This window comes from Chroicocephalus ridibundus, chromosome Z (assembly GCF_963924245.1).
Source record: "Chroicocephalus ridibundus chromosome Z, bChrRid1.1, whole genome shotgun sequence".
NCBI lineage: Eukaryota > Metazoa > Chordata > Aves > Charadriiformes > Laridae > Chroicocephalus > Chroicocephalus ridibundus.
The window spans coordinates 47,829,474-47,855,808 of NC_086316.1; the positions used below are offsets into that span (position 1 = coordinate 47,829,474).

General features: G+C 40.6%; 1 protein-coding gene across 1 annotated transcript in view; it reads right to left on the reverse strand.

Annotated features, from left to right (window-relative positions):
* Positions 1 to 26,335, reverse strand: part of TMC1 (transmembrane channel like 1) — a 67,148-nt gene that overhangs the window by 13,961 nt on the left and 26,852 nt on the right. The window contains exons 7-13 of the mRNA XM_063321167.1: positions 23,809 to 23,915; positions 22,590 to 22,688; positions 18,221 to 18,363; positions 6,063 to 6,207; positions 3,805 to 3,999; positions 569 to 748; positions 180 to 332 (exon numbers count right to left, since the gene is read on the reverse strand). Coding sequence (XP_063177237.1) covers positions 180 to 332; positions 569 to 748; positions 3,805 to 3,999; positions 6,063 to 6,207; positions 18,221 to 18,363; positions 22,590 to 22,688; positions 23,809 to 23,915 — 1,022 coding nt within the window. The remainder of the gene's footprint in view (positions 1 to 179; positions 333 to 568; positions 749 to 3,804; positions 4,000 to 6,062; positions 6,208 to 18,220; positions 18,364 to 22,589; positions 22,689 to 23,808; positions 23,916 to 26,335) is intronic.

Here is a 26,335-nt window from a genome sequence, read left to right on the forward strand (position 1 = left end):
TCCAAGAAACTCAAATAATTTTTTCTCAAATTTTTAGCTCTAAAAAAAGGCCCACATCTGCTTTTCCTCACATTTTCACACCTTAATGCCACTTAGTAGAAATAAAGAGGGTTTAGGTATGATATCCTGCAACAGACTATGATCTATTTTCAAGTATGAGCTCAAAACAGTTACATTACCTGTCCTACCATTGTTTCCCAGCATGGCCCTCTGGGGACATCTGCAGGATCCACCTGTATTGGAGGAGCAGTCGAATTTTCTGGAATAGTACCATTGTACAGACTGGCTTCCCATATTGTCATGTTATACTTGACTATCTTTTCTTCTTCCAACTAAATAAAGAAATAAATGGGGGGGGAGGAGGGGGAGGAAACAACACGAGCTTATTACCAACTACCAACTCTCAACCTTTTCTACTCCGAGACTCCCATTACCAGCTTAGGCATGGATGTGATTTACAGTACAGAAAGGAAAGAACATCTTTCACTGACATGTCTGTGACTGGACGGAAATCCTCATCCTGGCCCACATGCATGTTAAAAATGATGAAGGGAAGTAAATAGCTTGCCTTGAGATTGATTTCATCCATTAGGGCGATAATGAAAGTGTAGAGATTGCCAAGAAAAAGAGCAAAGATTCGTCCCAGCTGCCATCTTAGAGCTATTCGAGGGTGGTAGTTTTCCAGAGAACTAATTACATCAAATAAAGTTGGACAGAACATTCCTAAAAGTGACATAACCATGTTCACCTGAGAGGGGGAAAAAGGAAAAAAAAAAGATATTTACATTGAAATCTCAGAAGCAAGTTCTTTTATTATTATTAATTTGGGGGGAGGGTGTATTTACATTACTACCTTTTATTGGGTTTTTGATTTAATGAAAACCAAAATCCACTCTGACAGTCACAAGATGTTTTCACAAAAGAAGAAAGGGCTGAAAAGTCAGTTGTAATCTAGTGCCCATGGACATATGAGAAATTATCTGATTATTATCTGAATTATCTGATTATCTGAATTTCTGATTATCTGAATTTCTGATTATCTGAAATTTAGATTTAATTTCTGATTATCTGAAATTATCTGATCTCACTCAAAGTTAATTATAGATGTCACAGAATCACAGAATTACAGAATGTATCAAGTTGGAAGGGTCCCATAAGGATCATTGAGTCTAACTCCCTGCTACTCATAGGACTACCTAAAACTAAACCATATGACTAAGAACATCGTCCAGATCCTCCTTGAACTCTGACAGGCTTGGTGCTGTGACCACTTCCCTGGAAAGCCTGTTTCAGTGACCAACCACCCACTCAGTGAAGAACCTTTCCTAACGTCCAATCTGAACTTCCTCTGGTGCAGCTTCATTCCATTTCTTCATGTCCTATTGCTGGTCGCTAGAGAGAGATCAGCACCTCCCCCTTCTGCTGCCCCCCTTGAGGAAGCTGTAGACTGTGATGAGGTCACTCCTCAGCCTTCTCACAAATCAAGTGATTGCTGGAAATTATTTTAAGCCTGCTTGAACTTTTTGGTTCTAATTCACTGTGTCAGCTAAAAATGAAAATAATTGAAAAAGTTTAAGAGTGCAGTTATTCAATTTCAATTTAAAATAAATTTCATTACAAAAAGTGTGTCTTTAAGGGAATAAAAACAACAAACAAGAAACAAAAAACATTGTCTTAATCTAAGTCACAAAGACTGTTGGAAAACACAAAAGTGTTTATTTGAGATGAGTCATATTAAAACAATTAAGCAAAAATAATTTATTTAGTCACAAAAAGCATAATTGTTCCCAGAACTCTAATCTACTGATTGCTTTGAAACTAGCATTTCTCAGCCATGCTGGAATCTGTTTTGCTAGAAGTATTATAAAATTTAATACAATTTAAATTCCTGCTGCCAAGAGAATGAGAGCTGCTCATGCATCTCAGAAATAATATGGCAGCAGAAAGGTGCTATGTCAATGAATAAATTCATTCACTTACAAATATATACATTCCCACTCTTAAAAAGTTTCATCCATGAGACTGGTGTTCTTAATGAAAAGAAATAAATGTCTCTCCCTTTGCTTTTTTTCTATTCTTGGTTTTTAATGAGTTCTAGATCTAATTACTGGATTTTTGCATTTGTAAGCAATCAGTAGTGCATTCTGTGTATGGCTTGTAGCACCCTGTAAGAAGTATGTGGGATTTTTTTAATTATTGCAGGAATTCACTGATGTTTCCTATATATTTAGATAGCATTATCTATAACTGATATTACTTTGTTAAAAAGAAAAAAACAACTAAAAACTTGTATCTACCATCTGTTACAGCACTTGGATTTATAACTGTTATTATATTAACAGCTATATTGGGTTTCATACATTCATGCTTTGAATAAATGTTCTCTTATGAGAATTGTGGTACTTCTTTTGGTACTTCTAGAAAATAAGAAAAAATTTAAATGGCTGTTACATAAAAGCCAAATATATTTATGTAATTAAATATTAATATCCAATCAAGGGCAATATTTTGTAGCCTTCAAACAAGTTCTTTATTCGTCAATAGGAAAAATTCTTTAGCCAAATAATGGCAATGTTGCCTTATCCACTCTCCTTTAGAGATACACCTACTCCAGATCTTAGTTCTGAGATACAGTCTTCCTAGCAGTATTTTTTTTTAAAGCAAAAGTAAAACAATGACTGTAAACATGCATATGTTTAACTACTTTCCAGTTTGCAGCATAAGCTAATATAACAGCTTTTGGTAGTGCAGTCCTTGTTATTACAAATCTGTTACCGCTCCTTTCAACTGAGAGAAAGTTGAACTCCTTCTGAACTGTCTTCATCTGCTAGTCTGTTGTCACACTTACAGCTCATGTTGCTTGAAGCCAAGCAGTTTTGTACACGACCTTTCTTTCCCATCAGATCCAAATCTAATAACTTTTATCAAGTAACTTAACCCAATATCAACAGCCCCCTTTCTTGGGATTCCAGAGGTGGATTGCTGGAGTTTTTTATATTACTTTCTTCGTCAGGTTTTGGTGTTGGAAATTAGGAATTGACTTTCCTCATTCCATCGTCACCCATTCCAGCAGCTTTGTGAGGCTGGCATTTTTTTGCCCTACCTTAAATCAGATATCTACTTTGCACTCTAGATGAGCTCTAGGTAACAAACAGCTAGTTTTATGACATCCACAACAGTGTGTTTGCTAATAAAGTAAGGCCTGTCCAGGTTTTCATATAGCAACACTGACTTCAAGTGCTTACTGTACACTGGGATAGCAAAAAATAACGACTTTCACTATACACCTCTATGAGGCAGGGCTGCATCTGCTCTAGAAGAAAGCAGGTAAAGCACAAAAATCATGTTGGACTCTTGGAATGGGCAGCTGCAACTGGAAGGCATGAGTTTCATCCTGTTGCTACACTGTGGAGTTGTATCCAACTGAAGCCCCAAATAACTTTGGATATGCCTACACTCCAGTCACTTTGCTTGGGCCAGTCTCAGGAGGAACGCAAGAGGAGAGTAGGTTCCTTGAAGAGATCTTGTGAGTCCATAGAGTGGCTGGAAAACAATGTTGATAGCACAGAGGAGTAAAGGTAAAGGCCTCAAATAAAAACTAAATACAAAGGGGCATTTGAAAGAACCAACCAAGGAATAATCATTTTAATTAAGCAGGAAGCAGAGAGACAAGAACAATTCTTTTGTTAGATATTTACCACCCGCACTCAGAGTATTTAAATTCTCAGGAAAATAAAAGGCAACATGCAGAGTAAAGGAACACAGTTTCAAACCACATCTATTTTAAAATGTGCTAGCACGAACTTCATTTCTTTCCCACCACCCGTAGTTCTCCAGACCTTCCAGGGCAAATTTCTGGGATCTTCTGACAACAAAAAAGATGAGGTAGCCACTCCCAGCAAGCGTGCATAAGGCTAAGAAGTTAGCAAGAACCCTCAGGAATCGAGTCAAGTGAATATTTTCCTCTTTTCGGCTCTCCTGCTCCTCCACGATAGCTTCCTGCACTTGTTAGAAAGAAAGGAATATTATGAGTTCTTTAATGGTCAAGATCCCATGTTGCTTCCCCAGCTGTTAGAAATCAGTTAAATAAATTACAAAAATGTGAATGCACACCTGGACATCATGCACACCGTTTGAGAAGAGCTTATATTGTCTCATAAAATCTGTTTTGGACCCTGGCAGACCCTGGGGTTTTAGTTCTGCAGCGTTCGCTTTGCTTCCATTGAGTGTGTCCCCACTGGGTCTTGTTACACCTGCTCTGGTGTGCCAAAAAGAAACCAGCATGTCTTCTCAGCTTGCAAGGTGCTATGAGGCTGAGCGACCCAGCAAGATAAATGTGTGACTAGTTGCCAGAAAAGGAACTGTCACACTTTAAAAATGTGCATTTGTGAGAAAAGAGCAAAAGGTTTTATTCCGCAAGTCAGCAATTCAGAAGGAATGAAAAGACAGCTAGTATTTAGGAATCTCAAAAACAAACAGTGCACGGTTTCAGACCTCAGAATAAATTGTTTGCCCCACATTTACCCTTGGCTAGGTCTGATAAATGTTAAGACTCCGGTGTAACTCTAATCTCCAGCTCCTGCGTTTGCCAGAAGAAAGAGCTTTTGCGCTGAAGTGTCCTCATGAAAAGGGATTTTGATTAGAGCTTGTCACTTTGGTATAGAGATCAGTTGCCCAGAGGGGAAGCTGAACTCCTGCATTGTAATAATTACTCTGCATGGCTCTGCTTTTTCTTACATCTTGTGTTTATTACATAACGAAAGGAGATTGAAGCAGCTCTTGACCAAAACTCCCATGACCTCACCCACGCCAAGACTTCACCCATTTTCTCTGAGGTTCCTTGCTCATTTGCAAAGAGCGCAGTAAAGCTTCATAATTTTATTTCTCAAAAGCTTCATAAGTTTATTTCTCTGTCTCCACTGGTGTGTATTCTTCTCCAAATAGCTTTCAGCAACTGCCCTTAGTGTGTGGGCAGGGAAAGCTCACACATTTTCAGTGGTTTCAGTCGTTATTTCTTCAATATTTGTTTTCCTGGGACCTTTTCTTTCAACTGACTTTGAGTGCAGTTATCTTTTGTGCCTGCAGTTGGTAGGGTGGGTGGGTTGAGGTGGTATATTGGCAATATCACCCATGCAGAGAGGAATCCCTGAGTGTGATTGGACTGTGCAGCTAATGCTTGGTCCTCCATCTCCCATCCTGTATGTTGTCAGTGTGACTGCAAGCCTAGCGTCTTGTTCATAACCTGGCAACGCCTTGCTGAGGTATTCCCTGTACATTATTTAATTGAAAATTAAATTTTCCTTTACATGCTGCACTGGTGTGTCCCAGTGACCCCAGTGTACAAACACATTCTTTAGCATTCAACAGACAGAATATGTCCCCTTCACTGTTTTCACAGCGGTGCATTTTACATCCTGTGGATTCCTCACACAGTGACTCTTGAAATCAACATACCCTATACACTGAAAAGAGGCCTAAGAACACCTTGTATTGCCTTGCAAACTGAGCTATATTTCATAATTAATTTGAAAATAAAAACTTTACATTATGCAAGGAAAGTAACCTTTTTTTTCTTACTGAAAAGCAAGCATAGACTCAAAATTCTGAGGCCAATTCTTCTGACAAGATTAATCTCCCTTAACAGATGATCCTATTGCTTTATCGTATGATATCTTTTCAGTGTAGCAAGAGAAGATGATAACGTGACGCTGGCAAAATGTCACCAGCATTTTAAAAAAAAGTTTTTCAGACAAGCACCATAGAAACAAAAAATGACAAAAAGAAAAGATTATTTTTATAGTAGAATCATTTTTCTAAAACTGGTACTGCAGTCTCAGAGAACACAAAAGTTGCCATTAATGCTTTTTTTTCCACAATCAAAAGGAAAAAATCAGGATGGTAAAACACAAAGACCCAGGCTCAGAAGGGCAGTATAGAGCTGCCCAATTCTAGTTTAAGCTTCTAGGCCCCAAGTACAGCTAATACTTGACCTTAGTTCCATGTGATTCACATCAGTGCGAAGAACAAATCAAGTTACCTCTCTTTAGTGAGCTCTATTTTACCTTAAAGCTTGTTGTGATGGAGGCAAACTTATTATCCGCTGTCTCAGGATTGCCAATCAGGTAGTCCCAGCTTGTAAACATCTTCCAGCTGAAATTAAAACTAGTGTCATCCCCACCACCTTCTTCATTTGCATTCCTTGCCATTCTACAAAAGCAAGAAAGACAGAGGAAGACCTTGTTAGAAGTAGTTCTGCTATGTGAGCATGATTTTTAAATTGCTCCTAAATTTAAATTCTAACATTGTTCTGAAAAAAGCTATATTATTGCAGTCAATCATGTTATACTAAATCTGGAAAGTTCAGTTTGAGAACTGAGAGAGTTGGATGGAGATTTTGATATATAAATTTATGAGCTCATAACACACATTTTGATGAGAAAGAATGAGTTTATTTCATTAACAACTCAGAGAAACTCCGCTGGATAAGAAACTCAATAGGAAAACAATATCAAGAAAATCTCTGAAATAGAAAGCTGAAGAGCATTCTGAACTGCAATAGATTTGATTAGAGACTTCATAAAGAGAAAAAAAGGAATTCTAAAATAACAACCCAGAACAAAACCTGGTTATACCATACAAAAGAGAGACAGAGAGACCACTTGGCCAAACTGGACATCCATAAGCCCATGGGCCCTGACAACATGCACCCACGAGTGCTGAGAGAGATCACAGATGTTATTGCTAGACCACTCTTCATCATCTTTGAAAGGTCATGGAGAACAGGAGAGGTGCCTGAGGACTGGAGGAAGGCCAATATCACTCCAGTCTTCAAAAAGGGCAGGAAGGAGGACCCAGGGAACTACAGACCGGTTAGTCTCACCTCCATCCCTGGGAAGGTAATGAAGCGACTCGTTCTGGATGTCATATCCAAGCATGTTCAAGAGCAGAAGGTTATTGGAAGTGGTCAACATGGATTTACCAAGGGTAAATCATGCTTGACCAATATCATAGCCTTCTGTGGTGTTACAGGTTGGCTAGATGACAGCAGAGCAGCAGATGTCATCTACCTTGACTTCTGCAAGGCTTTTGACACTGTCTCTCATAACATCCTCCTTAGGAAACTGAGGAAGTGTGGACTAGACGAGGGGACAGTGAGGTGGATTGAGAGCTGGCTGTGTGACAGGACTCAGAGGGTTGTGATTAATGGAGCAGGGTTGAGTTGGAGGCCTGTAACCAGACCCCCAGGGGTCAATACTTGGACCAGTATTGTTTAACGTATTCATCAATGACCCGGATGAGGGGACAGAGTGTATGTTCAGCAAGTTCACTGATGATACAAAACTGGGAGGGGTGGCTGACACCCCAGAGGGCCGTGCTGCCATCCAGCGTGACACAGACATGCTGGAGAGCTGGGCAGAGAAGAACCTAATGAGGTTCAACAAGGACAAGTGTAGGGTCCTGCACCTGGGGAGGAAGAATGTCAGGCACCAGTATAGGTTAGAGATGGACCTGCTGGAAAGCAGCTCTGAAGAAAAAGATCTGGGGGTCTTGGTAGACAGTAAATTATCCATGAGCCAGCAATGTGCCCTTGTTGCCAAGAAGGCCAACAGAATTCTGGGCTGCACAGGGAAGAGTGTGGCCAGTAGGTCAAGGGAGGTCATTCTCCCCCTCTACTCTGCACTGGTGAGGCCACAACTGGAATATTGCATCCAGTTTTGGGCTCCCCAGTTCAAGAGGGACAGGGAACTACTGGAGGGAGACCAGCGAAGGGCAACTAAGATGATTGAGGGATTGGAGCATCTCTCTTATGAGGAAAGGCTGAGAGAGCTGGGACTCTTTAGCCTGGAGAAGAGAAGACTGAGGGGAGACCTTATTAATGTTTACAAGTATCTAAAGGGTGGGGTTGAAGGAGGATGGAGCCAGACTCTTTTCAATGGTTCCCAGTAACAGGACGAGGGGTAATGGGCACAAGCTGGAACATAGGAAGTTCTGATCAAATATGAGAAAAAAATTCCTTACAGTGAGGGTGCCAGAGCACTGGAGCAGGCTGACCAGGAAGGTTGTAGAGTCTCCTTCTTTGGAGACTTTCAAGACCTGTCTGGATGCAGTCCTGAGTAATGTGCTCTAGGCAATCCTGCTTTTGCAGGGGAGTTGGACTAGATGATCTCTAGAGGTCCCTTCCAAGTCTGAAAAATTCCGTGATTCCATGAAAAGTATCCCTAATACAGCTTTCTATTTTTCCTTTCATCTTTGATGCCCTTATAAACAAGATTTATAACAGTATCCACAAACATCATATTATTTCTTCGGTGATTTGACTTAATCTTCACTACTAACTTCTCTATTTCAAAGTGTTGTCATTCATGTAATAATAGTGGTCTTGTTTATCCCTAAGATTATCCCTTAATTCAAACCATTAAGCACAAGGATGGAGTATATTAGTAGGGTACAAACCATTTAGCCTTCAATATTGTATTGATTTCTTGGTCAGGAAAAGCTATTTTAAAGCTCAGTAATGCAGCAGAGTTATGTTATTAATGTCAATACAGTCTTTTAACAGTCCAGTAAAACACATACTCTCAAATCTAGAAGAGAATAGTAAGTAAATAATACAGAAAATTCTTCTGAGCTGTCATAAACCAATAATAGGGTTGGGTTTTTGTTTTACTGGTCATATACAGAAGGGACAGAGATCATGAAAGGTTCTTGGTAGGGTCTGTCTCGCTGCTTGTTTCTAGACTAAGATAATTCCTTCTCAAGAGTTCCTAATGAAATAGTGAACAGTCTTCTGGTTGGGATATCATTTCTTGGAGATCAGAAATGTTTCCGTTTTATGTTATGCACTGGAAGAGCTGCAGAGAGAAGCCCTAAATCTAATTTTTTCCCCTAAATAGAATAATAGTAGTTACAATCCTCACTACCGCTTTCACCTAGACATTCCCTTTCCCAGATCTCAGTCAATAGCAGAAAAATGGTAGCACCTCCCATTACACTGCTTTTAGTTACTGTGCCCACTGTATTGTATTCTGAAGAAACAGCAAAGAGCAGAAGACTGCAAGAAGTGCTGATAAAATTACTTGAATAGTGATCAGCATTAGTGACAAGTGACCAGATGGGAAGTTAGCATGTACAATGTATTTTTTTCTTCAAAGATATTCCTTTGTTTAGGACACGGGGATCTCCTGCTAGAAGGATTTTTTTTATGCTCTGGGTGACAATCATTGAAATACAGTTGTCTGACACTACGATTTTCCTAATCTTCCTAGCTACATTATCAAAAAATATTTTAAAATATCTTTTAGAGCTAAACCAATTATTTTTTTATCATAGTAGTTTCTTCCTCCTCCAAAAATATGTATATATAACTGAAGAAATGTTTTTCTTTTCTTCTGAAATGCTTCTTGCCCTATGCAGGAAACCATGTAATATTTGAAAAGCAGAACATGAATTAATCTAGTGCTCATGCAAGAGAAAAATACTGGCTTCAGCACAGAACAGTGGAAATAGATTAATTGCAGTTTTCTCTATATTCACAAGTGTCCTTGAATCTTGACCTGCAATGCTCTGATTTTTTTCACCCTTGGGATCTTCTGAAGCCACCACTGTAGCTAACTGTGTTATTGCGGTAGCTAATCACCTTGCTTGAATTAGGAATATTAAACATTATATTAATTAACAGCCTACTCTTTAGAAACTATCAGAATTATCAGAGTTTATTCTAATAGTGAAGTTGGCTATAAACAATAATTTTATTTCATTTAAATTTTTATCCTAAGACAAAATTCAAGTCCAGAATTTGAGAACCAAAAGGCTACTGTATCACCAGTTATACTGCCTAAGCCCTGTTTCACTTACAGCTGTGCTTCCTACCGTTTTAACATCATGATATTAACATTATATTAAGGATAGTTTTAACACTGCTGGATATTATTTTGTGTTCCACAGGACATTAAACCCTTACTATGGCATTAGCATTAATTATTCTACACCACTGTGCAAATATGACTTAACTACTGTAGTCTTGCTGAGAATCATTTACTACTGACTGTGAGTTACAAACAGAATTATTTGCCATATGTTTCTTTCTTTCTTGTCTTCTTCCTTCTTAAAAGAATTTAACTCACATAAGGTATGATTAAAGGTAGAACAATTGAATTTTTTGGATATCAACTGACATTCTACTAGACAGTATTATGAAAAGATGGGCTGGCAGCTCTTTTCCTTACTTTATATGTTCATTTTTCACTTTGAAATTGCAAGAGGGAAGTGTAATTTTGTGGAGGAATGGCTGAGTTCGAAGGGACATGATCTGATTGCGATGAACAATCCAGCCTCTCACATGAGCCTTGAGGAGAAGCCTGTTTAACTATAAGCAGGAATGTGACCATGAACTATCCTTGAAATTCCTCAAGGAGCAGAAGTAACAAGTCAGCAAACAAGATAAGGGGAACCACATCTGTGAATAGAGAAAGAAAGTTGTGCTTCGTAGCCAGGGGTGGACACAGGACGTGTACCAATGGAATAATTGCCTTAATCACCTAAACATAAGTTGTAACCAATCACATATCTGTTGCTATCGCTTGTTCTTATTGTCTGTCTATATATTCTCTGTGAAACATAAATAAAGGGAGAACGATCATACTCATATGGAGATTCCATCGTTACTCTGGGTCCGTCTCCCACTCCGACGTCCTCCGACATCTGGTAGCAGAGGATGGTTCAGCGCGACTGAGTTCTCCGAGACTGCGGTAAGCAGCTAGAGGAGGGGAGTGGGAAACTTCGGCTGGGAGACGTGCTGCTTGGGCGCATCAGCGGGAGCAGACAACGGCGTGAGGTCGCTCCTCACCTCCCAGGCGCAGCTATGGAAACAGAAGCTGCGGCCACGCTACTCACTGGGATCCTCTTTAAGAGAGGGATTGAAACACCAGCGAAACTGTTGCTCAAACTGATTAAATTGGGACAAAGATGGGGTCACTTCTCTGACACACATATGTTGTTTTCGGTCTTGGAATGGCAGGAATTTGGAGGGACAATGTGGTATAAAATAATTGAGGGAGATGAAAAAGATGAAAAAGAAATAAAAGCCGTCCGTGGGCTATGGAATACAGTGTTAGAGACTTTGAAAGCCATGAAAGCGGAGCGAGAAGTAGCTTGTGCAGCGGCTCAAATGTTAAGTACCGGAGCCGCTGTCACACCACCTACAAGTAAGCCGGGACCTATTGCGCGGCTTCTCAGTCTGCCCGCTGTTAAAGGAATGACTGGGACAGTCTGTCAATCTGTGGCGGAGATTCGAGCGAGAGAAATTCCGGGCCCGACTGAGAGAGGGAGGGACTTGTTGCCTGAACCTTTGCAAAGTGCGGGGAAAGAGGAAGTGGCCGCGGCGCAGCCAGAATCAGACAATAACCATCATGCGGAAGTGCCGCCAGCAAAAATTCCAGTAGGGGAGGAGGCAAAAGCTACGTCTGACCTCATCGATCTGGGAGGAGCGACGTGCAGACCTCCGCCTGCAGCACCGCCCCTGTCAATTTCAACAACTCCGCCTGCGGCACCGCCTCTCCGGTCGCCCCCCCCGGCGACTCCGGCCCCCTTGTATCCACCGTTGCCCTCGTCCACTGAATCGTCTAGGCCGCCATCTCCACCTGCTGGCAGGAGTAAGACATCAGCACCCGATGCCACGGATGGACTGTTACAGTCCGTGCTACAGCGGCTTGAGAAGTTAGAAACAACTATTAAACCAACAGATAATAGACCTTCCTGGTTAATGAACCCTACGGTGCCTCCAAGAACCATGCGATGGAGTGGTATCATTAGAGACGCTATACTAGAGGGACAATGGGGAGCAGCTGCTAGCTTGGGCGGTGCTCCACCGCTTGCCTGTCCTGTTGTGCATGCTAATGGTACGGGAAAGTGGGAACCACATGATTGGAAAATCCTGCAGCAAGCACGTACCACCATTTCAACCTATGGAGTAAAATCTGAAGCTACCCGACAGATCGTTAGCTGGATTTTTTCGGCTGACCTGATGTGTCCATATGATTGTCGTAATCTGATGAGACTGTTACTTACTCCAACACAATTCCTGCTGTGGGAGTCATCCTGGCAACAGCGAGCTATGAATGAAGCTGCTCGTCGGCAGGGAGAAGGTGATCCTCTGAGAGGAGTAACAGCCGATATGTTTACAGGAGCTGGACCATATGGTAATTTGGATGTACAATTGACATTCCCGGCAAACCTGTTGCAGCGATCTGCGCAACTAGCTCTGGAAGCCTTTCTCGGCCTACCCGGATCTGCCAGTCCATCATTCAGTATGATGATGCAAGGAGCTACTGAAAAATATAGTCATTTTGTTGACCGGCTGTGGGACGCTGTCATGAATCATCCCGATTTAGATGATAATAATAAACAACAAATGTTTAAAATATTGGCCTTTGACAATGCCAATAAAATGACCAGGCAGATTTTAGCCAGTCTGCCTAAAGGAGCAGGCGTTGAAGAAATGTTGATGAGAGTAGAAAGAGCTGAAGCTCAGCGGCAGAGTTCTACAGTCGCCGCCGCTGTGCAAGGAGCTGTCCGAGAAATTGTGCAGCCTTTGGCCGCAGTTGTACAAAAGAAATCATTGAAATCATCTGGTGGGCCCTTCCGCGGGAACTGTTACCGTTGTGGGGAGTCCGGCCACGTTAAACGTCATTGCCGCAAAGTCGTATGGTGCGATAAGTGTCAAAAGACCACTCATGCCACAAGAGCTTGTACGGGAAACTGGAAAGCGAGCGCGGAGAGTGGCCGCGTGCAGACACAAATAAACCCTCAGAGCGAAAAAAAGGTTTTCTTCAACAACACCAACCAGCAACCCGAGGGAGTATGGGGATCGACGTGGAAACTACAGTAGATGTTACTCTTATCGACTCTAAAGTTCAAAAAGTTCCCAGTAACGCAATGGGGCCCTTATTTCACCAGACCAGTGCTATTGGGGGGCTATTACTGGGTCGATCATCAGCAGGAATAAAAGGACTGATTGTATTGCCTGGCGTAATCGACGCTGACTATACAGGTCGCATTTATGTTATGGTTTACACTGTTTGTCCTCCCTTGTTCATTCCTAAAGGTAGCCGAATTGCTCAAATAATTGCCATTGATAATCCATTAGGCTATACTTCAGAATCAGAACCGTATCGTGGTGATCGAGGTTTTGGATCTACGGGACCTGCCGTTTGCTTTACCACACAGATGAACCAACGTCCCGAGATAGAGATAACCATCTCACAAAATGGCCAAGCTAAGAAGATTCTTGCCATGTTAGATACCGGAGCCGATGTTACAATCATAAGTCGAGATATATGGCCAGTAGGTTGGTCTGTAGAACCGCCAACATCATCTATTAATGGCATTGGAGGGCATTCCACGCCTTGGATCAGCAAACAGCCAATAAAGTTGAAATTCCCAGAAGGCCAACAAGTAAGCCTGAAAGTTTCTGTGCTACCGTTGCCAGGAACACTGAATGCCTTGATCGGTCGTGATGTGTTAAGTCAGATCGGAGCAGTATTGACAACGAACCATTTTCCATCACGGGCACTGGTGAGCAGTCGCCCAGCCCACCGCTGACTTGGATTTCCGATGCACCTGTGTGGGTTGACCAGTGGCCCATGACAGAAGAGCGACTGCAAATAGCCAGACAATTAATTGCTGAGCAGCTTGCAGCTGGTCATATTAAACCCTCGGTTAGTCCTTGGAATACTCCCATTTTTGTAATCCCAAAGAAGAGTGGAAAATGGAGACTTCTACATGACCTGCGCAAAGTTAATGCGCAAATGCAGACTATGGGTGCATTACAGCTTGGGATGCCATCCCCAAGCATGCTGCCAAGTGGCTGGCGCATTTTGATAGTAGATTTAAAAGACTGTTTCTTCACCATTCCTTTGCATCCTCAAGACACGCAGCGATTTGCCTTCTCAGTACCAGCAGTTAACAAAGCTTCACCTGTAGACCGTTATGAATGGGTTGTGTTGCCACAAGGGATGAAGAATTCACCTACCCTATGTCAACTTTATGTGGCATGGGCGTTGCAGCCACTGCGGAGCCAGTGGCCAGAGACAATCATCTATCATTATATGGATGACATTCTCTGTTGCCAAAAAGAGCCCTTTACTGATGAGTCATTATGGCAGCTCACCGACATATTATCGAAGAAAGGACTTGTTATTGCTTCTGAAAAGGTGCAGCGTACGGCTCCTTGGAGATATCTTGGCTGGTCTATCATAGACTCTAAAATTCGACCTCAGAAGACGGAAATAGCTACCCAGTTGCGCACCTTAACTGATGTCCAGACACTGCTAGGAGACGTTCAATGGGTGCGGAGTTGCGTAGGCATCTCAAACACCGATATTGCCCCCTTGACAGAGTTGCTAAGAGGCAATCATCCAGCGGATAGCGTCATTTTAACACCGGTGCAACAAGCAGCGCTACAACGTATTGCGCAAAAGCTGCAATCAACATGGTCGTCTCGGCGCCTTTTGCTGTTGGCTATATCCTTACTCATATGTAATACCAAAGAGTCACCATATGCTATCATTTGTCAGTGGCAAAACAGAAAGGAGGATATGAATCCTCCCGCCGCCCCTGTGGGTGATGCCACTGACAAATGTTAGGGAAAGAGAACAAAAGAGGATATGTTCCATATTTTGGAATGGATATTTTTAGGGGTACAACCAAAAACGAGTATTCAAACGAGAACTGAAGCAATAGGGGAACTGATACGGAAGGGTCGATCCCGAATTATAGAAATCAGTGGTAAAGAACCAGAGGACATTAGCATACCTGTCAACACCGGACACTTAGAATGGTGGCTGCGCAATGACATTGCCATACAAGAGGCCTTGCTAGGATATAGCGGGAGAGTTCATTCACAACAGCCCCAGGGAAAGCTATGGCAAGTTTTAAAAAGAAATCAGTGGATAGAAAAACCTAAAGTACAGAGAGACCCACTGTCCGATGGTATCACTGTATATACAGATGCAGGTAGACGCTTGCGGCGTGCAGCCTGTGTTTGGCAGGAAAAAGGTCAATGGTGTCAGCATATCATTAACGGAGACACCCAAGATTCCCTTCAGACATTGGAACTAACCACGGTAGTTTGGGCCTTAAATAACTGGTTGAACATTCCCTTGAATGTGGTAACAGACTCCTTATACGTGGCTGGAGTAGTGCCACGCTTGGAAGACGCTCTACTCCGAGAAACCGTTAATCATCGACTGGGGAGTTTATTTATCCAGATGAGATCTGTTCTTGACCAACGAACAGCTGCCTGTTGTGTTGTACACATTCGTAGCCATCAGTTGAATTTAGGATTAGGTCAGGGCAACCAACTTGCTGATAGCCTGGTTAGTTCTGCTTGCCATGTGCCCCCAACGGATAAATTCCAGCAGGCTAGGCAGAGTCATGAGAATTTTCACCAGAATGCCAAAGGGTTAAAAAGACAGTTTAATTTAACCAACAGTGAGGCTCGAGGCATCATTCAAGCTTGTCCAAAGTGCGGGAACCATGGTCCAGGGATAGGGGTAGGAGTGAACCCAAAAGGGCTGAAAGCCTTAGAGTTATGGCGGACGGATGTTACGCATATCTCAGAATTTGGTCGTTTGAGGTATGTGCACGTAACCATTGATACTTTTTCAAAAATGGTTTGGGCAACTGCATTACCCGGGGAAAAAGCGCATCACATATGTAAACATTTGCTTGCCGGCTTTGCAGTACTGGGTGTACCTGAGCGCATCAAAACCGACAGTGGACCTGCTTATGTTAGCCAAAAGGTTAGGGCATTTTTGCAGAGATGGGGGGTCGAGCATACAACGGGAATCCCACACTCACCTACAGGACAAGGGTTAGTGGAACGCACGCACCAGGTATTGAAAGACTATCTAGATAGACAAAAGGGAATAGAAACGGATGCCCAACAAAGGTTACATCGAGTGCTCTTTACATTGAACTTTCTCTGTCTCATGGGTGATAGGGAAGAGCCCCCAGTGGTAGTCCATCACCAGAATCTTAAATTTAACAGTGCAACAATAATCCCGCAACTTAAAGTAATGTATAAAGATCCAGTTTCTGGAGTCTGGATGGGACCTGTCCCAGTTATCTTTAATGGTCGAGGTTATATGTGTGTTTCCACAGATCACGGTCTAGTGTGGGTGCCCAGTCGGTCCGTAAAACCTGCTCTGACTCAACAGGATCCACCTGACAACCAAGATGCTCAAGATCCTGATCCTAGGGATGATGACCCCGACGGTATTAGCTCTCTACCAGATTGAACCCAGGGAAAACATGTGGGTTACCTGGGCGAACAGAACAGGGCAGCAAGCCTTTTGCTTATCACTTGCTTCTGCTACAGAGCCTTTTAGAACATGCTTGGTAGGAATACCCGGCTTTAAGGTAGAGGAATTTCGCTCCTATAGTATCAATAAATGTAGTACCTCCTCAAGCGTTAGTCAGTGTAGCGCCAAGCTCATTGATGGCTTGAATGTTACGTTGCCCTGGGACCCCCAAGAGTTGGATCTGTTAGGGTCTATGAGAATTGGCAACACCTCAAAAAATTGGACCCAAACTTGTATATTTTTTGGAGGACCTGGCATCAAGGGTTTGAATGCCTTTCGAACATTAGATTGGACAGGATGGACAAATGTTACGTCTAAGACACCTTATTATGACTATCAAAATCGAAATTCCTTCTGCGGCACAAATGACACAAGCAGAGATGGCCTGGGAGCCTATGGGGCTGAAATGAAACAACCAATGCCTCTCTGGAATAATGGCACCCCAAAAGCTCTGCCACCAAATGTGTTCTTAATATGTGGTGACCGAGCATGGCAGGGAATTCCGAAAAACGTGGTGGGTGGTCCATGCTATTTTGGTAAACTAACATTATTAGCCCCAAATATGATTTGGTGGAAGAAAGTAACCAAGGATTCCCATTCCAGACGCCTAAAGCGCAATGTTATGGGTCTCACACCAAATTGCAATGATGAAATAACCTTACTTAGTGCCACTGAAAGAGTGTTTTTATCATTGTTCGTGCCTGGAGCAGCGGCAGGCAGGGCTTTAAAGGCCGTAGGACGATTGGCTTGTTGGGCTGTAAAACAGGCAAATGTCACCACGGAGATTATCGAAAAGTTGCTGGAAGATCAAAATAGCATGCGCCATGCAATTTTGCAAAATAGAGCAGCGATTGATTTTTTGTTATTAGCCCAAGGGCATGGTTGTGAAGATTTTGAAGGTATGTGCTGTATGAATCTGTCCGATAATAGCGAATCAATTCACAAACAGTTGCAGTGGCTAAAAGAACATGCAAACAAGATTCATCAAAGTCATAACTTTCTAGATGACTGGCTAACTAATTTGTTTGGAAGGATGCCACCATGGCTGTTAGGATTGCTTGTTGAAGGTTTGCGTATTGTACTAGTTCTTGTAGTTATAGGTTTGTGTTTATGTGTACTCCTTTCGTGTGTTAAGAGAGCTATTGTAAAGGTAGTAAACCAAGCCTGGATTGTTCAAAAACAAGAAGGGGGATTTGTGGAGGAATGGCTGAGTTCGAAGGGACATGATCTGATTGCGATGAACAATCCAGCCTCTCACATGAGCCTTGAGGAGAAGCCTGTTTAACTATAAGCAGGAATGTGACCATGAACTATCCTTGAAATTCCTCAAGGAGCAGAAGTAACAAGTCAGCAAACAAGATAAGGGGAACCACATCTGTGAATAGAGAAAGAAAGTTGTGCTTCGTAGCCAGGGGTGGACACAGGACGTGTACCAATGGAATAATTGCCTTAATCACCTAAAAATAAGTTGTAACCAATCACATATCTGTTGCTATCGCTTGTTCTTATTGTCTGTCTATATATTCTCTGTGAAACATAAATAAAGGGAGAACGATCATACTCATATGGAGATTCCATCGTTACTCCGGGTCCGTCTCCCACTCCGACGTCCTCCGACATAATTTTGTTTCAGTAAAGATTTTTCCCACTTCCACAATACTGCAACACAGCTGCTAGTGCAGAACAATAGAGAAACAAGTACAGGCTGAAGAAATCTTAAATGACTTTGACCTTGCACTTGAACTTGCACTGTCCTGCCTCTACAGTTATCATATTTTTTAAAAGATAGTCTCGGTGGTCAACAGTCAAGTTATGTGTCTTTTTGAATGTATTTTATTCAAGAACCAAGGAGAACTTACGTTCGAATGACAATCATAAAGCTGTAGCCAATAGTCCCAACTCCAACAAGGAAATACGAAAGCGGCATCCTGAATTTGAGCCATCCAATTGTCCTCTGGTTATTGTAATAACCATAAAAGAGTACAGAATACTGTGCAAAGCCCTGAAAAGTCAGCAAAAATTGTAATGTCATATCTGTTGTATATGCACATAGTCAGAAGTCGTACCAATAGCAAAGTACTGAAACATTCATTTCAATGCATACAAAACAGTTATAAGCATCACTATAATAAATTTCACAGGATGAAAATCTCTCCTTTCATTTAGAAAGACAGAATATTCCATGTCAACTTTCAAGTCTTTTATCTTTAAAACTCTTCATGGAGACTCCATCTACGATGTAAGGACTCAAAACTTTTTGGTTTGCATACTTCTTGTTGTAAAGACAAAAACATTTTGGTTTACAAAATTTGGCTTAAAAATTACTTGCAGATAAAATACAAGATTTTGAACTTAATTTTTACATTTCTAGAATTTACTTGTATGTCCTATTTGATATAAAATTCTTATATGCCTTCTCTGTCTAGCAATGCTGTCTGCTGTTCATCGGGTGATCATTCAATATATATTAACCAATAGTTAGCTGTATTTTATAGATGATTATTCAGTATGCAGGGGTTTTAACACGTAGACTCCAAAGCTGTAAAAAGTGCAATGTAAGTGTACATTCTTTCTCAGCATTCAAAGTGTATCTCCTTTTCTAAAAATCTCCGTGAGGATTACACTCTCTTCTACGGGTCAGATTGCTGATTTCTCAAAATAATTTACCAGTACATGATAACTGTAAGCAATCGCTGGTATCTAAAATGATCCAAATAGCCAAAGCTTCCTGATAATCCTCAGGTTAGAGCAAGAACTTGCCTCCTAGAAGACGACTGTATCCAGAGCCTTTACAAGGACAGCTCAGCACATACACAGCAGCAGCAAAGCTCCAGCTGGATGTAATGATTGAGTATTTGACCATGTAATTGGTGGATAAGCCTTACATTATTTTGACACTTACACAGTAAGCTGAGGGTTTTGTGAATTAAAAAAGCCATTTGCTTCCCTTCTGATTTTCAGTTGCTCATTTAACTTAAATAACATCTTTCGCTTTTATGTTATTGCAAAACAAGCATTTAATTTATGGTAGCTCTTAATATATATGAAATGAGTCACAGTGCTATCTGGAAAACATAGTTTGCAATTATAAGATGAGAATGAAATATTAATATATGGTAAATAGAAATATAATTCAAAATGCCCTGATTTGGTAATCAACATATCTAATTTTTCTTCATATCAAACTAGCTTTGAGAGATGTACCTGCACATAACAGATAAATAGTATGTTGCTTGATGAGGGAAATGATGTTATAGAACACATTTATTACTAATTACTAGTAAAACGTCCGCACTAGACAGGACACATTCAAATTCAATAGTATGCCTTTGCATCTTTTTGCTCATTAAAACATCCTATAATTCCATTTTAGCCCAGATTTCAATACAACCTAATGTGGCTTGGAGAGCCTTTTGGATCCCTCAGAGTATTAAAATGCTTTTTAAGCCACTGTGTTTTGCAAAGTCAGAGATAATTCCTGCACTGCATGCCATTCAGTATCTTGTTTCCTGGGCTTTGCCTACTGCATTTCACCATGGGACTTGGAATATCTTTAGCTGTGTAAAGGTAGGCATGCGTGGAAGATCTCTTTCACTCCTTTCTGAGCCTAACATAAAGCAGAGGTGAGATAAGAATATTGATCAAATGATTTATTGAAATGAGCCTTGAGAGTCTATTTTTTTAAGGTTTGGATTATTATCTGAAATGTAAAATATACAATGTTAAAACTGAATTCCAAGTAAAATATATCAAAATCAAGAACTGTTTCTCTTTGCCATGTCAGTAAAATGAGTACAATTTCAAGTGCAAAAAAAAGCAAAAGGTATGTTAAGCTCATCTTTTCTTTACTATCTTAAAGATTGGTGGGGCTTGGGGTTTTTTTTAGGTGCTGATGCGCGTTCATTTCTTTGTAACTTTCTTTGTAGCATACAAGTACTGCTAGAAGATGAAAGGTGCTATTTCCTTTGCTGTTTAATTAAAGATGTCATTGTCTTTGGGGAGTATTTGTTGATCTGACATGCCTCAAGAAAATTCCTTTTGCCTCTCATTATTTCAGGAGATCCGCCTCTTTCCCTGCCCTATTCTGTGTTTATTACCTTTGCATTTGCTCCTTGTGTTAACTGCTACTCTGTTATTTACTATATTTTCTTCTTCAGAGCTGTCAGATCCTGTTTCTGTCAGTCATTATAAACTTTCTCACTCTTTCCACCATCTGTCTGCATCCATCTTTTCTCAAATACTTTTCTTTTAAAAACTTTGTTCCCATTTGCTGAATAAAGCTCTTCTAGTCTCTATTCTCTTTACAAAATCTCCAAGTTACTATGATTCCTTTTTCTCCAGTATCTCCCTGATGTTTTCTCATTTTATAATGTCATCATTATTATTTAACTTCCCAGCCACATGTCTAGATATGTTCTTCCCATCGCTCAAATATACGACTGCTGATGAACCAGATGCAATGCGATTTTATGCAGCAATCATGGCAAAATGTTACAAGTGGCTTTTAGAAAGTTCTTTCTATCCTTTTCTATCCTAAAAGGGTCCACCACTTTATGTGGCAAAATAAAACAGAAGTAATCTGTTCACTTTACATGCCTTTATAGTCAAAAGACAGACAAACACTGTAATTTCTACCTGCTAGTATATTATTTTCTATAAATTCAGTTTTCTACAGTTAATAACCCTGAAAGATTTGTTTGTAAATGAGAAAATGGCTATATCCAGTTAAGATTTTTCTGAAGTTCTGTTATCTTACAACCTGATTCTGCCTTTACTGATAGCTGAAGATTGAAAATAGAGCCAAGGAAGCTAAATGAAAGCCCAAAATCTGGCATCATCTGAGTCTCCACATGAAGGTATTGAGCCACAAACCAAGGGATCCTGTCTGAGATATGCGTGTCACAAGATTAGGGATCTCTCCACACCTCAACCATACTAAAAAATGACAATATTAATGAGAAGCATAGGCACCATACCGTTTTTATGTTTTTCCAGGAGATATCAGAGCTGATCTCCTGTTGGAAAGGGGACAAGTATGAAAAATCTGCCTGTGCCCCTCCCGGGATTACCTGTGTAGACCTCCACGGCCTCCACAGTCCTCCCCACCAGCACGTGTGGAATGGGACCTCACATGGACAAAACCTACATGGAGAGGCCACTTTTATATGAGTCCTTGTGTAGACAGCTGGAGAGACTGAGCTGTAAACTGGAGGAACCTGTGCCTGAGTTCATTTTTCCAAGAAATGGGTCTGCTTCCAACATCATACTCATGCTTACTGTTGCTAAAGCAACTCAAGTGTTAAAAGATATGTATATGCATAACTTTAAAAGTCTTGGTACTTCTTACAGAAGGGAAAGACTGCAGCAGATTGAGGGAGAAATCACACTTAGTTAATGGATGGTGCGTCCATTAATCTGAAGGAAAACCTTATCTAGGTGTTTGCACCCTTTCACAGGTGAAGAGTACCTTTTGATGACATTAACTGTATGCCATAGAGAAACCTGACAACATTCTAAGCAACATGTTGTAATACCAAATTTATCATCAGCTGACTTTATGCAAAGTTGTATCATCTTTATATAAAGAGGCCAGCTATAGATACATGCCATGTGCAAAATTAGATAAAACTGTTGTTTTCAGGAAGAAAAAGTGGTATGACATACTTAGGAATATACTGACTCTTGTCAGTAGAGGAGGAATAGCTCCTCAGGCTAGACTAGGCATCACATCAACAGTAAAGAACTAAGACATGCTTCTCAATTCAGCTAATCTGCATATTCTGTAAAACTAAGAAAAAGTAAAAATAGCATTCTTTGGTTTAGAAAAACCTACAGAGCATATTATTGGAATTTCTTTTTTCTAATTCACACTCCATCCTCAAATTCGGAAGCTTAATCATATGAAAACAGAGGACCAAATTCACTCATAAGAAATGGAAATTCAGTACCCAGGGATGCGAATCCAGCTTTGAGACTTTTTCCCATGTGTCTTTGTATTGCTGCATACACCAAAATGTGTGTGTGGACGTTGAGATTCATTATATGTTTTGTCTGAAGGAAACAGTTATATTCAGAACTCATGAGAAAAAACCCCACATGTAAATTAATTCTATTGCCATTTTCTCCTGAAATATTTCAGATTATATCTCTGAATATTAAATAATGAAGGAAAAGCCCATAATAATCAGAGTCATGTGAATTTACAGTATTGCAAGTTTATGCACTTACACTAAAATCCCATAGAGTAGCAAAGTTCATAGCACTTGCTTCTTCAGCTCTTGGGACAGTTTTTCTAGGCAAAGAGCCATATGGCTTACCCATCAAAGCCTGGAATGAAAAAAATGAGAGCAATTTACATTTTAAAGCAAAATACCAACAATGGGAATGAACACTGATCTGTCATTTCTTAGGAAGACTTGTTTTATGCTCCTAAACTGCTTAGTGAGGATGACCTACTTCTCCAGTTCCTTTCATTGCTTCTCACACTAGTGATTGAAACTATGTTTAAAGTTAAAGTATTAATGGTGTTTTCTAAATTTAAAGGGACGTTCCAATAGTATCAATGGATTGTCAAGTTGTGCCTCTTACGTTCAAATGCATCACAGAAGTCCAGATTCCTCTGATGAATGGTGTTTGTCTCACAGACAAGACCAGAAGATTCCTTTTTCTTGCATTATGGATTTTGTTGTTTTTCTAACTGAAATGTATGGGAAGATGCTAGGGATTCAGTTTTTGGATTCTGATAGTCCCACTCTCGCTGGCGAGATGCTTGCTGAACCACAGTATATGTCCTCACAGAGTCCTTTCCAGGGTCCTTTACCCTCAAAACTGTTGGGCATTTTTTCTGTTTTGGCTTCAGTGGAAGATGGATCATGATATTGAAATGTTTTACTAGGAAACTGTTTGAAATTCCCAACTCTTTCTCATCTGCTGGAGAGGAGACGAGAGGAGAGGAGAGAATGTCAAACAGCGAAAGCAGGGAGATGGTACAATAGTTTTAATTCCATATAAGTCCATTTTTAGGAAGAACTTCTGGTGGCTCAAAGGAACTAGAAAAATATTACATTTTCCATAATTGATTTCTGCCTGAATTATATTTGCTCTGAGCTGCACTATTAAGAGTGGTGCGGCACACAGCACAAAACATGAGAGGTCTCTCTTGTGACTCTACAGCCCTGTTGGGCCTTATCAGCACGTGAGTTTTAAGGCAACTGAAAAGCATCAATAGTGCCTTAGAGTCAAGATACTGCACTTGGCTGTTTCTTAGTCCCAGTTCCTCTCCTTAGTTCCCCACAGCAAAAAAAAAAAAAAAAAAAGAACACCTTAATAATTTTAAATGGAGCACAAAGAGTTTACAAATTTATTTAAAGATCCATTCTTATGAAATCTTACTGCAAAGACAGAAAATCACGTAACAATTCTCAATGATAATTTAAAATATTCCCACCTCAGGCACCATTACAAGTCCAAAGGTCAGTCCAAAGAGAATCATGTTTATCCCATACATCCAGCGCAAAAATATGAAATAAGATGCCACTGATGAGCCAAAGTGACCTGTAAAAACATGAGACGTGAAAAAAAGGGCAGATAAGTTAGTTCTCATGTTATTTTACCTTAAGATAAAGTTGTTCAAAATTTAAAAATCAAGGGAGGTTTTTCATTTTCTCTATTACTGTAATTCTAATAACTTTTTTTTTCCAGATTGCACACTAGCATTCACTGACCTGACAGAGAAAACAGAAGCAAAAAATATAATACAGAGTATTTAAGGTCATGTAAAAGCTGTGATATTTACTAATATTAAATCCTCTAGCAGCAGGATTGATTCAAAGCAAATCACACTTTTTTTCTTTTAATTTTTGTCTGATGTGGGTTATAAGCATTCTTGACATGTTAAACCAGCACCAGCCCAGTTTTAACAGGAAGCAGCACAGAATTAGCCAGTGGGGATAGTCTTTCCAAGGGCACAAAGTACTTGCAAGTGCTGCTATTGGAGTGCTTACCAGAGCTGTTCACCAGGGAAGACCAAAAAGATCTGCAAGTGTTTGTACCCTTTCTTTCCCTTACTTTCCTGTTTCTGTGTTCCACCTGCACCCAGGTGTGGAGGCAGTTCCACCACCAGGTGGACAGATGAAGCCTGGGGTCCACCTGCTCTGGACCCCCGACCAGACCTGTGCAAAGAAGAGGCTGTAGGAGAAGGAGTGACCGCTAAGTGCCTGATTTGACTGACACTCTGCAAGTCAGGCCAAACAGAAATAACGCTTCATATTCAACCCCAGCTTGCTGCAGCACCACTCTGCTGAGTATAGGACAGCTGGCAGTTGGGTTCATCCATCTGTCAGATTTAGCAAAATACCAGATTACAGTTCTATTACCAGTGCTCCACAGGAAAAAAAGTGACCTTTCAACAGGTTTGTTTCACACATAGTCTAGTTAAGGACCCTTTTACACGCTGACGACAAACAATGATCGCAAACAAAGAGGAGTTTACATTGATACTTCCACACCATTTCACAAGCCTTGTAACAGATCCTTCCATTCTGTAAAATGAAGTTAACATGACTGGTATAATTTGGGGCATATATAGGCACATTTTGCTATAACAACACAATCAGTAGAAAAATTACCACAAAAGAAACACTAGTTTAAAAATCCTAAAATGCATAGTGACAGGTAAAGCAGTTGTACAGGCCGAACTCTGTGGTGGTGAACTGAGCCAATGCATTTTACATCATTAGATTTCCAAGAGTGATCCTAACAGCCTACTTCATCTGTGACAATCTGATGTCATTTGCTGCTTGTTTCACTGTACTGTCTCCTCCAAAAATGAGCTGCTATGTAGACAATGCTCCTTCTGATTTCCTTTGTGCAAGCATATTTTGCCCCACGAGACTGCAGCCCATAGGAACTAAAATGACTAAGGACTTGCCACAAACAATACTGTCCAACAATAGTATCTTTTTAACTATTGATCCTGGTGTCCAAGTCTAGTGTTTAACCATTTTCTTCAACCACTCCCCAGTGTTTTGGATGGACTGAAGAATCCAGTGGTTACATGCAAGGTGTTGCAGATGTCAACAAGATTTTCTAAAGGGTTCAGTGTGCTGCATTTAACAAGTCTTATGTAAAGTCTTAAGCAACCAAAGATATTTTTTCTGCCAAATTCTTTATAAGCAGTATCAGGCACATCCAGTTCCTTGTCTGATGTCATGTGTTTAAGTCAGTAGTGTTACTGTCATTTTACAAGGGGCTGAACTGAGCCCCAAAAGACAAAGCCATTGGTGCTAGAAGTCAAAGGGGACTCAGGTCCTTGCTCAGTTTAGAGCCATGTAGAAACATGCCTCCCTCCCCTTGCAGAGTTGCTTCTGCTGTTTCTTTAACACAACTGTACGTCTGAAGACAGCAATTGTTAAGAGCATTTCATTCCGTGGATTTCATGACAGTTTGTTTAATGCCAAGAGATAGAGGAGAACTCTTACCCTTTTACTAAATTTGATACAATATGACCAGTGTAGTACATGTCCTACATACATATAAATTCAGAAGACAACTAAGTTTTTAGAAAAAAGTTGAAGTGGCAGTTTTTTGGTCTCAGTGACTCAGTGTATCTTAATCTCTACTCTTCCCTTATACAAAAAATAGCTTTTTTCCATTTCAGTTTCCCTCACTTTTCCTTTTTTAATATCTAAACCCCCCTTTTTTCCTGGAATGTGGCAGCTTTATCAGTGTCATCACTAAGAGGACCTTGATGTTAGTACTACAAATTTGCTGATATGGGGTACACACTGAGAGCTACTGCTTGGATTAACCAGAATCAAATAAATTGTGACTTAAAATTCTTTTCCTCAGCAATATTTCAGAGCTGTTCCCTTGAAATCAAGATTTATTCTACGCTATAGAGTTTTGGACCAAACTGTGGTTTAACTCTACTTCTTAAATTACTAATATTCAGATAGAGGATTGTTTGTGCACGT